The 13,952-nt window shown below is 34.9% G+C and overlaps 2 protein-coding genes across 5 annotated transcripts; both read right to left on the reverse strand.

The window, feature by feature from the left end:
* Positions 1 to 295: 295 nt before the first annotated feature.
* Positions 296 to 5,818, reverse strand: LOC105632579 (cationic amino acid transporter 4, vacuolar). Of its 3 annotated transcripts, XM_012214994.4 has the most exons (14): positions 5,451 to 5,817; positions 4,836 to 5,037; positions 4,574 to 4,658; positions 4,181 to 4,321; positions 3,977 to 4,095; positions 3,800 to 3,896; positions 3,484 to 3,656; positions 3,310 to 3,376; positions 2,861 to 3,019; positions 2,352 to 2,613; positions 1,738 to 1,843; positions 1,418 to 1,530; positions 897 to 972; positions 296 to 790 (listed from the first exon to the last, which is right to left on the reverse strand). In XM_012214994.4, exons 1-14 carry the CDS (start codon positions 5,590 to 5,592, stop codon positions 634 to 636), a joined length of 1,899 nt encoding a protein of 632 aa, XP_012070384.1. In that variant the 5' UTR covers positions 5,593 to 5,817; the 3' UTR covers positions 296 to 633. The 3 variants fall into 3 exon arrangements, with proteins under 3 accessions (XP_012070384.1, XP_089573937.1, XP_089573938.1); XM_089717811.1 differs by lacking the exon at positions 897 to 972 and having other exon boundaries at positions 5,451 to 5,818; XM_089717812.1 differs by lacking the exons at positions 296 to 790; positions 897 to 972 and having other exon boundaries at positions 1,427 to 1,563; positions 5,451 to 5,818.
* An 838-nt stretch (positions 5,819 to 6,656) lies between these two features.
* Positions 6,657 to 13,070, reverse strand: LOC105632580 (cationic amino acid transporter 4, vacuolar). Of its 2 annotated transcripts, none has more exons than XM_089717814.1 (14): positions 12,342 to 13,070; positions 11,735 to 11,936; positions 11,475 to 11,559; positions 11,064 to 11,204; positions 10,859 to 10,977; positions 10,678 to 10,774; positions 10,359 to 10,531; positions 10,185 to 10,251; positions 9,740 to 9,898; positions 9,381 to 9,642; positions 8,757 to 8,862; positions 7,798 to 7,910; positions 7,219 to 7,294; positions 6,657 to 6,974 (listed from the first exon to the last, which is right to left on the reverse strand). In XM_089717814.1, the coding sequence occupies exons 1-14, from the start codon at positions 12,499 to 12,501 to the stop codon at positions 6,950 to 6,952; spliced, it is 1,785 nt and encodes a 594-aa protein (XP_089573940.1). In that variant the 5' UTR covers positions 12,502 to 13,070; the 3' UTR covers positions 6,657 to 6,949. The 2 variants fall into 2 exon arrangements, with proteins under 2 accessions (XP_089573940.1, XP_089573939.1); XM_089717813.1 differs by having other exon boundaries at positions 6,657 to 7,117; positions 12,342 to 13,068.
* Between the last annotated feature and the right edge of the window lie 882 nt (positions 13,071 to 13,952).

Here is a 13,952-nt window from a genome sequence, read left to right on the forward strand (position 1 = left end):
AAGAGAATTCTAAAATTAGTTATACCTGATGGAGTTGAAAATTGAATTTACTGATATATGATTCCTTAGACAGAGGCTCAAAAGGGTTGAGAGTAAAAAAAATGTCTATTTATAGTAATGTTCATTTCAGCAGGCAACCACACAACTATGTCCAGTTGAAGCTGTTTACAGGCAACATTTGGGTTCCACTTCTGCACATGACAAAAAAGTTACTTGTAGGAGTCATTTTCTTGAAAACTAGGCAACTTGAAGACTAGAAAATGCTAAAGAAGCATTCGAGAAAACGACAACAATATCAAGAGAATAGCTTTCAAAGTAAAAGCTATAGATTAGAGATGAATCATAGATTTAACAGTTTCATTGTTATGTACATACAATTATTCTAGCTACTATTTCATTTTCATAATGTTCTGCTATTAATACAAAAATTATTGAGGTGTAAGCTATATATTTACAAGTTACTATTAGAAATTCAAATGGCTCCAATTCCACCAATACTACACCTTCAAGACATGATATCGATAATCGTCGACCAATTGAGCATGTGTAATAAGAAATGACAGCAAAGATGCAACTGAGAGTGCTTCTTGTAAAATGGAAGCAAGTTGTTTGTGATGTTTCCTTAAATAAAGTCTACACCAGATGGCTGGATGAGGAGCGATGTATCTCATCAGCATAAGCAGTAGGAACATAAACCGCGTTCATCAGTGAACTGTGTCCCCGACCATAAAATAAATAAACTAATTCTCCTGCAAGTAGCCATACAGAAACACGGATCCATGTGCCGCCCCTGTGTGTTTCATCATGTATAAGACAGTGATTAGACCTTAAAAATGGATCGCGAAAATTTTGTGAAATTAAAGCACAGTTCATGTACTAAGAATAATTATACTCACCCTAGATTAACTAACAAGTACGTGTTGACAAGAATGCAAGCAACAGGTAAATATGGAACAAATGGGCAGATAAAACCTGGAAGGAAGTGGAAATAATCTTTTAGATGACATGTGTATACGAAAAGATATACAAGATATTTTGCAAGACACGAACAAGAATTCTAATATGAAATATCTTTTACAATAGAACCAAATGCAAATTCTATTTTACTTTTTCCTCCAAGGCTCAAGGCCTCAAATCAATACTGCTGCTGGTTTTCAACTTTCACGAAATTTTCAACTAATTTGATCTCTTACACAGGTCAAATCAATGATTAAATTTTTACTTCAACAAACTCCAGCCACTTGAAAAATTCAACTTATTGAACCAACATTTAGTCTGGAAACTGGTGCTATTAGAGCTTCAAAAGTGGCCATCATGATTAAAGAACTATTAGATGGACCCACTGATGTGGTTCCTAGCCTTGAACAATCTGTTGTCTGTTCAATATGCATCACATTAATTTGAAGTTTGGACATACCTCCTGAGTGTCCAAAGCTGTCCCTCGCGTTATCCTGGGATATACAAGTTAGAACAATCAAACTGCACAATAGAAGACCTCCCCCCACTGTGCAAAATGTGAAGCGCAGAAGTCTAGTAGAAAAGAACCACAAAGAAACAAATTAACTGCAGAATAAGAAAAAGCATGTCTTTGAGATCAATTAAGGATATTGTGCAGTTAAAAATATTCGGTAACATAACAACTCACTGAATGAAAGGTCTAAACAAAGTAGAAAGGAGAAAAAGGATTTGACAATCAGTTAAGCATAAAAAGGCAAGGATTTGCAACATATGACTAACCTAGGAAGTTCAAATGAGGCTGCAGATGTAAATACAAGGACCCCTATGCAAACAGCCGTTATACTCCAAGCTGCGATTCTCCGTCTCTTTTGTTCACTCTGTTCATCTGTATGGTTAAATGAAATCAAGACAGATATCAGCTTGTAACTCCCATAAAAGTATTCAGAGTACTCTAAATATTTACAGAAATCCATCAGAAAGAAGTATGACAAAGCTAACACCAAAAAACAAACTATCTTTGATTCTCAAAGTAAAAGAAAAAGGTAAGTGTTTATTCTTCACGAAGGGAACCCACCATATTACTGGTATTGCATCATGAAAAGAGATGACAATTTGTTATAACAATTTCTGACTTCTTTTTCTCTGTAACTAATATATATTATCATTCATTTAACTTTCTTCTCTGTTCTTAAGTCTAATCCATTTTGCATTAGTTTGTCCATATCCCTGTCTCACAAAGTGGACATATTTATATCAGTGTACTTTATGCATTAACAAGTTTTATGAAGTTAACAAATCTCTCTAATCTTATGTTTCAACACAAGGGTACAGATGTAGGGGAAAGAATTAGGGGAACATGTCATGATCCAGTGTCCAAGACATCTAAGTGGTACCTTGAGTTATTTGTTTCTGAAGAAGAGGGCGTGCAATTGATCTCCCTCCATTGTCAATCAAATGTTGACTATTGTCAGAATGATTGACATAATCCTTAAAGTTCAGAATGGCTACCTCCTGAATATCACCACTTTGCGTAGACAATGTACCAAAAGACTCATGAAGTGAAGATGGAAGAGGCACCTCATCTGGTGGAACATATCTAAGTATTAACACTGAAACTGCAACGGCAGTGAATGCAAGAAGGGTACCCACGCTAACCTATAACAAAAGGGAAAATAGGAAAATCTGTCTTGGCATATTCTAATACCGAAGATATCATGTTCACATAGAAGGGGCTTATCTTCACCTGTTGTCCCTGAACTGTAGTTCCCATCACAAATAGGGGTTCAAGAATTTTTATGTGACAAATTGAATTCTTGGTACGGCAATGTCATAGGGCTATATTTCAGGGATAACAGGTGAAAATAAGCCCATAGAAGTTGATAAGTTTGAGTACTTAACTTACCATGCCTGCTAACTGTGAGACATCCATAAAAAAAGAGAGGGCTGCAGCAAGAATCCCAATTGCCAATGTACTCTTCACTGGAACTTGGGTGCGTTCACTAATGTCTGAGAAGAAAGATGGTAACAATCCATCCCTAGCCATTGCCATAAACATCCGAGGCTGAAGAAAATGAAAAGTAAAAATCATTGGTAAAGCATTTTTTTTACTTTAGTTTCACAATGGGTAAAACACAAATTCTCAAGTACAACCATCTTATTAACTGGAAAAAAAAAAAATACTGAGAGCTTTAAATAAAAAATTTTTGCTAGAGTTTGGAAGAAAAGAGAAAAAAGTGAAAAGAAGCGAAGTGCGAGAGGAGTTAAGGGCCCTTGTTTATGGAATTTTATGCACGTATCTCACAATTAAGAGTAGCAATCATTCTGATAAACTTAGAAACAAGCATTACATGCCTGTGGAAGAAGTGAACCCATTAAACTTGCACAAAGAGCAGTTACAGCCCCAGTTGTGATAACGTACCTGCAATTAGAGAAGTCGAAAATGCAGTAGCAAACAACAATGAGGAAATACTCTCAAATAGAAAAGATGGATTAGATATGCAAATCAAAAGGAAATATCCATCTTACACTGCCCATTGCATCCCATGGGAAGCAAACGCTGAAGAGATAGGAGTGTCTGGATCCAGTGCAAAGTATGGCACCAAGCCAACAATAACAACTGACACGAGCATGTACAAAATGCAACATATAGACAAAGCAATCCCTATACCTAGCGGCAAATCTCGCTGAGGAAATTTCACCTGTGATAATGATTAAAACAATGATGGTAAGTTTCATAAGCAAAAAAGCAGCAGCCCAAAGTTATACAAACATCATTCTCTCTTTCTTATTTCTTTTTTTCACTTATTATGGCTACTGATCCATCACCCAAAAGCATAATTACCTCTTCAGCTGTGCTAGCAACAACATCAAAGCCAATGAATGAAAAGAACACTATACCAGATCCAGCAAGCATCCCATTTAAACCAAGGGGGAAATACCTATAAAATTAAAAAATAGTGAACAGACCGGAGGTGCAATATAAAGGTGAGCTAAAACAACAAAATCACACAATGGTTACCCGCTAGGAAGTTCATATCCAATCCATCCAGTCTTGAAAGCCAAATATCCTCCAACTGTTATGATAAAAAGCATACCACATATATTCACTGTTGTAACAATGGCTTGGGCCAAAGAACTCTGTGAGATGAAGAACCAAAGCAATTGGAGCATCAACATAAATTAATAATGCTGCAAATAGGTTGAAAAGGAAAGTTTAAACCACCTCCTTGATCCCCATGCACAAGATTACAGTGACAAGAAGAACCAAAATAGCTGCAGATGGATCCACAACAATACCAAGCCCGGGGATGGTGTGGCGGGCCAAGTAAGAAGGCAACTTATCTTCACCTCCAAAGAATAGGGCCTGAAAATAACAAACAAAAATAAGTGATCCAGAATATAAATGCTGAGAGTAGATGAGATGAAATATACTTCATTCAAAAATAAACACAAAGAATAAGAACAGAAGTCACCTGAATGCAGGTATGTGGGTAATCAAGATTTTAAATAAATTCCACAAAATGAATTGATAAACAGTGCTTTAATAATATGGAATGTATCATATCGATTAAAACATTTACAGAGGAAAATAGATGCTTAAGAAGGTCTACTTCACCAGGTTTGGGGTTAGCCCTCGAGCAATAGCTGAACCTCCAATCGTATATTCTAGAATCAATGCCCAACCGACCAACCATGCAGCACTGCAAGAGACAACAACAATCGAGTCACCACCAAAGTGATATCAAAACGCATAAATACTATTTGGTCATCTAGTTGAACTTTGTTTTCTCCGAGTTTATTGATTATAGGTTTCTATTTATCCATTTACAGGAAGAAATAAATCCGTTCCAATAACCATTTAAATAGTTCTATTCTACCCTTCTCCTATGCAGATGTATGTGTAATGATAGGCACTTCCAGCTGATGGGCACCGACATGCAAGTTCTGCATAACAAAATGCTGAGAGAGCAGCTGCTATTCCAGCAATAAGGAACGAAATGGTAAGAGCTGGGCCTGTTTGCTCTCTAGCAACAGTTCCAACAAGAATATATACTCCAGCTCCAATCGTTGCTCCTACCCCTGATTACGGAATGGAACAACCATTAGTAAACAGGAACCTTTTCCTTGCATGTTGAACATATATTTGGATTTGAAATGAAATAGAGACATACCGGTCAATATAAATCAAATTACTAAAGTAAAAATTGCAAATAGCAGGAAAAACATAAATTCATAGAAATCGCAACATGGCAAAATCCAGCAATCGGCATATAAGAATCTATTATGTATTTCAAACAAGGACAAAAAGAAAAATAGATTAATCTCTAGCTCGAGGCCAAAAAAACATATAAAATCCAGAAACCAACAGCAATGCATGCACAAACGAAAAGGAAGAACATTTAGACAAACTGAAGCAATGATCAAAACTAGCATAAAAATAAAAACCCCTGTTCCAGATTAACATTCCAAATTTCAAGTATTTAGTTAATTACCAATAGCAACGAGGTCAATAACAGAGAGTTTCTTAGCCAACTGTTGGCCACCTTCTCTCCTAACCAGAACTGAATCAACATGCTTTCTCCTTATAAAACTACTGAAACCCGACGAGCCCTTTGCAACACCATTGTCTTGCATATCAACAACCAAGCCAATCAACCAAAGCAGCACCACTTTGTCTTTGAGTTGTCTTTCTTTCTATTCTTCCCCCCTTTCTTCTCCCTTATCTCCAAGTCACTTCAAAGTTTCAACCTTTTTATAAGGAAAAATTAAAATAAATAACTAAAGGGAGTTGGTTTGTGATCAGTTAGGCATAAAACCCAGATGTACAATCTGCCAAAGAACTATCTTTAAGAACGAAGAGATAATATATATTTTAGAAAATAGGATTGAATTATAATTATACTAGTTATTACCTAATAAGAAATTACAGGTTTAAATTCTGACTTTTAAAAAAAAAAAAAAAATTACTATACTAATTAAGGTATGAATCTAAAATTTAGCTCCTTTGTTATGGAGGGAAAAAAAATTAATACGTACAACTTGTTTGTAATTAGTATAAATGATTTCCGTAAAATTTGATGGAATTTTCTTTTAAATTCAAACTTCATTTTTAATATAACTGAAAATTCATTTAGCTATATTCTTAAATATATGAAGTTAATTATACTTGAATCAAATTCTATCAAAATTTTGTGAAACAATTTATCGGTAATGTATTGCTGCCAGACTCCCATTGTTTGTAAACTTAAAATTTACAATAATTTTTCGAGATTTTTGGCCTTTTGAAATTATAATCATAAAGTTAAAAATTGAATTTACTGGTATATAATTGCTTAGTCACAGATAAGGTTCAAAGAAAAAACAAAAAACTGTTCATTCACGCTAACGTTGATAGCAACAGACAGTCACAAAATTACATTGGAGCTCTAATCCCCAAAATGAGCATATTGAAGGCAACTTTTGGGTTCCCCTTCTGCACATGTCAATGAATAGAATCAATAAAGTTATTTGCTAAGTGTCATTTTCATTTGACTAGTAGGCAACTTGAAACCTGGAATTCTAAAGAAGCATTCAAGAAAATGACAATAATATCAAGAGAACAGCTTTAAAAGTAAAAGCTATAGATATGAGTCTTGGATTTACCATCTGCATTTGTTACATAAAGACAACTTAGCAAAAACTAAAAAAGAAACAAGGTATAAAAAAAATAGAATTTTAATATTTACAAGAATCTCACTACAGGAAAATGGGAATAGACAATTATTCTTGCTGCTATTAATACAATTAAGATATTGAGATATAAGCTAGCTATATACAAGTCACCATTAGAAATTACAATGGCTTCAATTTCACCCTACTCGCAATACTACACCAACACATGACATCGATTTGCAATCATTGATCAATGGATTATGTGTCATAAGGAATTACAGCAAAGATGCAACCGGAAGTGCTTCTTGCGAAATGGAAGCGAGTTGTTTGAGATGTTTCCTTAAATGAAGTCTACACCAGATGACCTGATGAGATGCGATATATCTCATCAGCATAAGCAGTAGGAACATAAACAGCGCTCATCAGAGAACTGTGTGTCCGACCATAAAATAAATAAATTAATTCTCCTGCTAGTAGCCATATAGAAACACGGATCCATGTGCCAGCCCTATGTGTTTCATGTAAAGACCAGCTATTAGACCTTAAATATGATAGTGAAAATTTTGTGAAACTAAGCACAGTTCATTTACTAAGAATAAGCATACTCACCCTAGATTAACTAACAAGTAGGTGTTGATAAGAATGCAAGCAACAGGTAAATACGGAACAAACGGGCAGACGAAACCTGGAAGGCAGTCAAGAATTTAATCTGTTAGATGAGGTATGCATATGAAAAGCTTTTGAGAAAAATACTAATTGAAAAGCTATACAAGATATTTGCAAGACAAGCACAAGAATTCTAATACGAAATATGTTTTACAATTTGAAGACCAAATACAAATTATATGTTCCTTTTCCCTTGAAGTCTCGAGGCCTCAAACTAATACTGCTTCTGGTTTTGAACTTTCACAAAATTTTCTGAATGTGTTGGTTAGGTTAACTAATCTGATCTCTTACAAATTACAATACTCAAATCAATGATTAAATTTTTCACTTCAACTAACTCCAGCCACTTGAAAAATTCAACTTATTAAACCAACATTTAGTTTCAAAAATGGGGCTATCAGAGCTTCAAAGTGGCCATCATGATCATAAGAACTATTAAACGGACCCTCTAATGTGGTTCCTAGCCTTGAACAATCTGTTTCTGTTCAATATGCATCACAATAATTTGAAGTTAGGACATACCTCCTGTGTGTCCAAATTTGTGTCTTGAGTTATCCTGGGATATACAAGCTAGAACAATCAAACTGCACAATAGAAGACCTCCCCCCACTGTGCAAAATGTGAAGCGCAGAAGGCTAGTAGAATCAACAATAGAAAGTTAAGAACCATAGAGAAAAAAATTAATTGTAGAGTACGAAAAAGCACGTTTTTGACTAACTGCATGCCAAAGGAAACATGGAAAACTTTTTTAAAAAATGTTTAATATTACATTTCCACATTTGATATATAATAACGAATATGATATTCCCATGCTCGTTGCTTTATAAATTTTAAGTACTCAAATGCCACAGCTTTGCGTTAAGCACAACTGCAGGCTGAGCTAAGGATACAATCCTCATGAAAGGTAGGAACTTAGCAAACTAATAATTTACGTCATTGTTCTTTTCCTCTTCTTTTTAAAATTTTCATGCCACATGCATATCCCAATTCTAAAGTATATTGTATTAGAAGGATGATTTCATCTTTCTTTGAATGTTGGGAGCAAGAACTTCTGTTATTTGTAGCAAACCATAGAACTGCAAGAAATTTTAGAGCTATGAAAATGCATCCTAAAATCAAATTTTTTTTTCTAAGCAAAATTAAAATGACATGCACTCCATTACAGCTTTACTAATGCCAAAAATAAAGAAGAAAGTTTTGTTAGATTGAATGGAGTAATGATGTCTCACTGCAGTCATTTATAGCATTGATCCATGATAAAAAAGAAGGAAGAGTTTGATGAGGATATTATTCGAAGAATCAAAGCAGAATGGACGAAGTAGGGAAATTTTCCGGGAGGAATGTTATCAAAACATAATCTCCCTGTTAATCTTTACAGTAGATTTTGTAGAATTGTATGCAGGCTATGCTGTATGTAGTGAGTTCTGGACAAAAGAAAAGAGAAATCATAAAAGGGCAAGGATTTGCAACACATGACTAACCTGGGAAGTTTAAACGAGGCTGCAGATGTAAAGACAAGAACCCCTACGCATACAGCTGTTATACTCCAAGCTGCAATTTTCCGCCTCTTTTGTTGACTCTGTTCATCTGTATAGTTAACATGAAGTCAAAAGACAGATATCTGTTTGTAAAGGGTTTCAGAGTACACTAAATATCTGCAGGTATCCATGAACTAGAAGTAAAACAAAGCTGAGGACAAACAACAAACTGTGGCTTTGATTCTCAAAGTAAAAGAAATAAGGGAGTGCTTATTCTTCACGAAGGGGAACTGCCATATAAGACAAAACTGGCATTGCATCACGAAAAGAGATGACAAATTATTGTACCAAAATGTTGACTTTTTTTTTTTTCCTCTCTTTTAACTATCATATATTATCATTCGTTTAACTTTCTTCTTTTTTCTTAAATCTAGTCCATTTTTCATTAGTTTGTGCATATGTGTTTCTCACAAAATGGATGTATTTATATCATTGCAATGCATTAACATGTTTTATGGAGTTAACAGGGTTCTCAAATCATATGATTCAACACAAGGATGCAGACATAGTGGAAAGAGTAGGAACATGTCAAGATCCAGTCCCCAAGACACCTAAGTGGTACCTTACCTTGAATTATTTGTTTCTGAAGAAGTGGGTGTGCAATTGATCTCCCTCCATTGTCAATCAAATGTTGACTACTGTCACAATAATTGACATAATCCTTAAAGTTTTGACTGGCAACTCCCTGAATATCACCATTTTGCATAGACAATGAACCAAAAGACTCATGAAGTGAAGATGGAAGAGGCACCTCATTTGGAGTAACATATCTGAGTATTAAGACAGAAACTGCAACTGAAGTGAATGCAAGAAGGGTACCTACACTAACCTGTATCGAAAGGGAAAATAGGAAAATCTGTCTTAACATTTTAACACCTAAGAGATCATGTTCATATAGAAGGTGATAGGTTGAATACTTTGCCTACCATGCCTGCTAACTGTGAGACATCCATAAAAAATGCGAGGGCTGCAGCAAGAAAACCAATTACCAATGTACTCTTCACTGGAACTTGGGTGCGTTCACTAATCTCTGAGAAAAATGATGGCAACAATCCATCCCTTGCCATTGCCATAAACATCCGGGGCTGAAGAAAATGCAAGTAAAAATCACTGGTAAAACTTGCTTACTCTAGTTTAACAATTGGCAAAAGACAAAATCTTGAGAACCATCTTATCTACTAACACCACATTCCTAGAGCTTTAAGTCAACAAATTTCTGTTATAGTTTGAAAGAAGAGAGGGAAAAGTGAAAAATTAAAGTGGTGGAGGTGGCATCGAGTATCCTTGGTGATTGAACTTTTTTAAGCACGTATCTCACAGTCAAGAGAATAACAGTCATCCTGAATAGAAGTAGAAACAAGCATTACTTGCCTGAGGAAGAAGTGAACCCATTAAGCTTGAACAAAGAGCAAATACAGCCCCAGTTGTTATAATGTACCTGCAATTAGAGAAGTTAAAAATGTAGTAGCAAACAACAATAAGGAGATACTCCCAAATTTAGAATAAAGACTAAATAAGCTAATTAAAAGGAAATATCCATCTTACACTGCCAATTGCATCCCATGAGAAGCAAATGCTGAAGAGATAGGAGTGTCTATATCCAGTGCAAAGTATGGCACCAAGCCAACAACAACAACTGACACCAGCATGTACAAAACGCAACATATAGATAAAGCAATCCCTATACCTAGCGGCAAATCACGCTGAGGAAATTTCACCTATGACAATGATTAACAAAATGATGGTAAGTTTCATAAGCTAAAAGCAGCAGCCTAAAATTTTTCTGCAAATAAATATCATTCTCTGTTTCTTATTTCTTTTTCCCACTTACTATGACTGATCAATCGCCCAAATGCATAATTACCTCTTCAGCAGTGCTAGCAACAACATCAAAACCAGTGAATGAAAAGAACACTACACCAGATCCAGCAAGCATGCCATTTAAACCAAGGGGGAAATACCTATAAAATTAGAAAATAGTGAGTGAACTAGACCGCTAGTGCTATACACAGTGAGCCAAAACAACAAAATCACACAATGGTTACCCGCCAGGAAGTTCATATCCAATCCATCCAGTCTTGAAAGCCAAATATCCTCCAACTGTTATGATAAAAAGCATCCCACATACATTAACTGTTGTCACAATGGCTTGGGCCAAAGAACTCTGTGAGATGAAGAACCAATGTAATCAGAGCATGAACATAAATGAATAATGCTGCAAATAGTTTAAAAAGGAAAGATTAAAAATACCTCCTTGATCCCCATGCACAAGAGTACAGTGACAAGAAGAACCAAAACCGCTGCAGATGGGTCCACAACAATACCAAGCCCAGGAATGGTGTGGCGGGCAAAGTAGGAAGGCAGCTTGTCCTCACCTCCAAAGAATAGGGCCTGATAATAACAAAAAAGATAAGTGATCAGAATATAAATGACGAGTATAGATGAGATGAAACAGACTTTACATAAAAATAAACACAGACAATAAGAGTATAAGACTAGAAGCCACCCATATGCATATGTGTGGGTAGTTAAGATTTAAAATAAATTTCATGAAACGAATAAATGGATAATGATTTAATAAGAAAGAAAAGAACATAATATCTATCATATCCATTAAAACATTTACAGAGGCAAGTTGATTCTTAGGAAGATCTACTTCACCAGATTTGGGGTTAGGCCGCGAGCAATAGCTGAACCTCCAATTGTATATTCGAGAATCAATGCCCAACCGACCAACCATGCAGCACTGCAAGAGACAACAACGATGGAGTCATCAACAAAGGATACCAAAACACATAAATACAATTTGGTCATCTAGTTGATCTTTATTTTCTCTGAGTTTATTGATGATAGGTTTTGATTTATCCATTTACAGGAAGAAATAAATCCATCTAATAACTATTGAAGCGGTTCTACTTTACCCTTCTCCTATGCAGATGTATGTGTAATGATAGGCGCTTCCGGCTGATGGGCAGCGACATGCAAGCTCTGCATAACAAAATGCTGAGAGAGCAGCTGCTATTCCAGCAATAAGGAATGAAATGGTAAGAGCTGGTCCTGTTTGCTCTCTGGCAACAGTTCCAACAAGAATATATACTCCAGCTCCAATTGTTGCTCCTACTCCTGATTACGAAATGGAACCACCATAAGCAAACGGAACCCTTTTCCTTGCATAGTTGAACACATATTTGGATTTGAAATGAAATAGCGAAATACCCGTAAATCTAAATCAAATAACTAAAGTATAAATTCCAAACAGCACGAATTCACATAAACTGCAACACGACAAAACCCAACAAAGCACATAAAATCTATCGTCTATTCAAATAAGGGGGAAAATAAAAGATAAATCTGTAGCTTGAAAGCCAAAACTATACATACAGCCGGTAACCAACAGCAACGAATGCACAAAAGAAAAGGAAGAACATGTAGACAAACTCAAGAAATGATCAAAACTAACAGAAAAAAGGGGAAAAAATAAAGCAGTTCCAAATTAACATTCAAAGTTTTAGGTATTTAGTCAATTACCAATAGCAACGAGGTCAACAGCAGAGAGTTTCTTAGCCAACTGTTGGCCACCCTTTCTCCTATCCAAAACTGAATCAACATTCTTTCTCCTTATAAAATTACTGAAACCCCAGGAACCCTTAGTAACGCCATTGCCTCTCATATCAACAACCACGCCCATTAACCAAAGCAGTACCGCTTTGGCTTTGACTTGCCTTTCTTTTTTTTTTTTTTTTTTTTTTCCCTCTTCTCCCTTATGTCTAAGGCTCTCTAAAGAACCTTTGCAGGGAGAGGGAAAAAAGAAACTCAAGGGAGTTGGTTCGTGATCAATCAGGCACAAACCCACATTCTCAATCTCCCAAAGAACTACCTCAAAAAAAATTCTCCCAAGTACGGAAAATTGTTCAAAAGTTCTCCGAAAATAAATAAAAAAATCCGAAAAAATAAGGACTTTCCGGCATAACTACAGATATTACAGACATGGGTTTTTGTTTGGTTTTTGTTTTCTTTTTTTTTTTTTAGCAAAGACTGTTAATAGATTTTTTAACGAAACTGAATTATCCCCAAAATATGAGCAATGTTCAAAGCTTGCGCTGGCGGAATCCTGTCTTACACGGCTTTCTTTATTAAAAAAATTCCAAGTTTCACTTGAAGCTTATAGTTTATAGGCTTGTTTGAGCACGAAGCTTGCAGCTTTAAATAGGCAGGTAGATCTGATTTAATTAGTAAATGTTCTCGAGATTCTCATCCATTCAAGGGTAGATTGGAGAGGAGAGAGGAGAGGCATAGTCGAAACCTGTTATAACGGCCAAGGCTTCATTGGCATTGTTCACTTTAATCCTTAGTATTTAAAAGTTAATACTTTTAATCCTCAAATTTGTTAATAAAACTAGTATACAAGAGTATTGCCATCTGCACTTTCTTATTTAATAATTTTAATCCTTTTCTTCAAAAAAAAAAAAAAAATCTTAATCCATAAAATTTACTAACAAGTTACCCTTTATTCTCAATACTTTAAATTAAATTGAAGTTAATTCTTCAAAAGTTCAAATTAATCAATTATAATTTAATTTTACATTTTTCACCAATTATTTTAGTCGTTTCAATAATTGTAGCCGACAAAATTGTACATAGCAGTAAATTCTAGACGGTAAAATTGTTTTAAAAAAAAATCTTTCATATCAGTTGAAGTAATTTAAAAAATTGACCAAAATAAAAAAATGTCAAATTTCTGAAATTTTTTTCGTTTAGCCTAATAATTGATCACATTTTCAACATTTTAGCCCTTGGTGTTTTTTCAGATCTAGTAATGTCGTTGTAATTATAAGCTAAAATTATAATTTTTAATTAGTTGAGAACAAAGTGTATACAATATATTAATCTTCAATAGGGTGTGGAAATCCAAAAATAGAGTTTATTTAAAATTGATCCAAACCAAAATAAATTTGATAACCACATCAAATTGATCGGTTTGATTTTGATTGGATAAGTATCAGTTCGGTCAAACGATTCGATGTTACTCACAAAATAAATGTTTTGAAATATTCAATCCCAAAACCAAAATTATGGATTCAAACCAAAACCAAAAACAAAAAGAAAATAGTTTGGCTCAGTTCAACTTTTGGTATTTTC

The sequence above is a fragment of the Jatropha curcas genome, chromosome 2 (assembly GCF_041381405.1).
Source record: "Jatropha curcas cultivar XTBG-Jc1 chromosome 2, XTBG_Jcur_1.0, whole genome shotgun sequence".
Classification (NCBI taxonomy): domain Eukaryota; kingdom Viridiplantae; phylum Streptophyta; class Magnoliopsida; order Malpighiales; family Euphorbiaceae; genus Jatropha; species Jatropha curcas.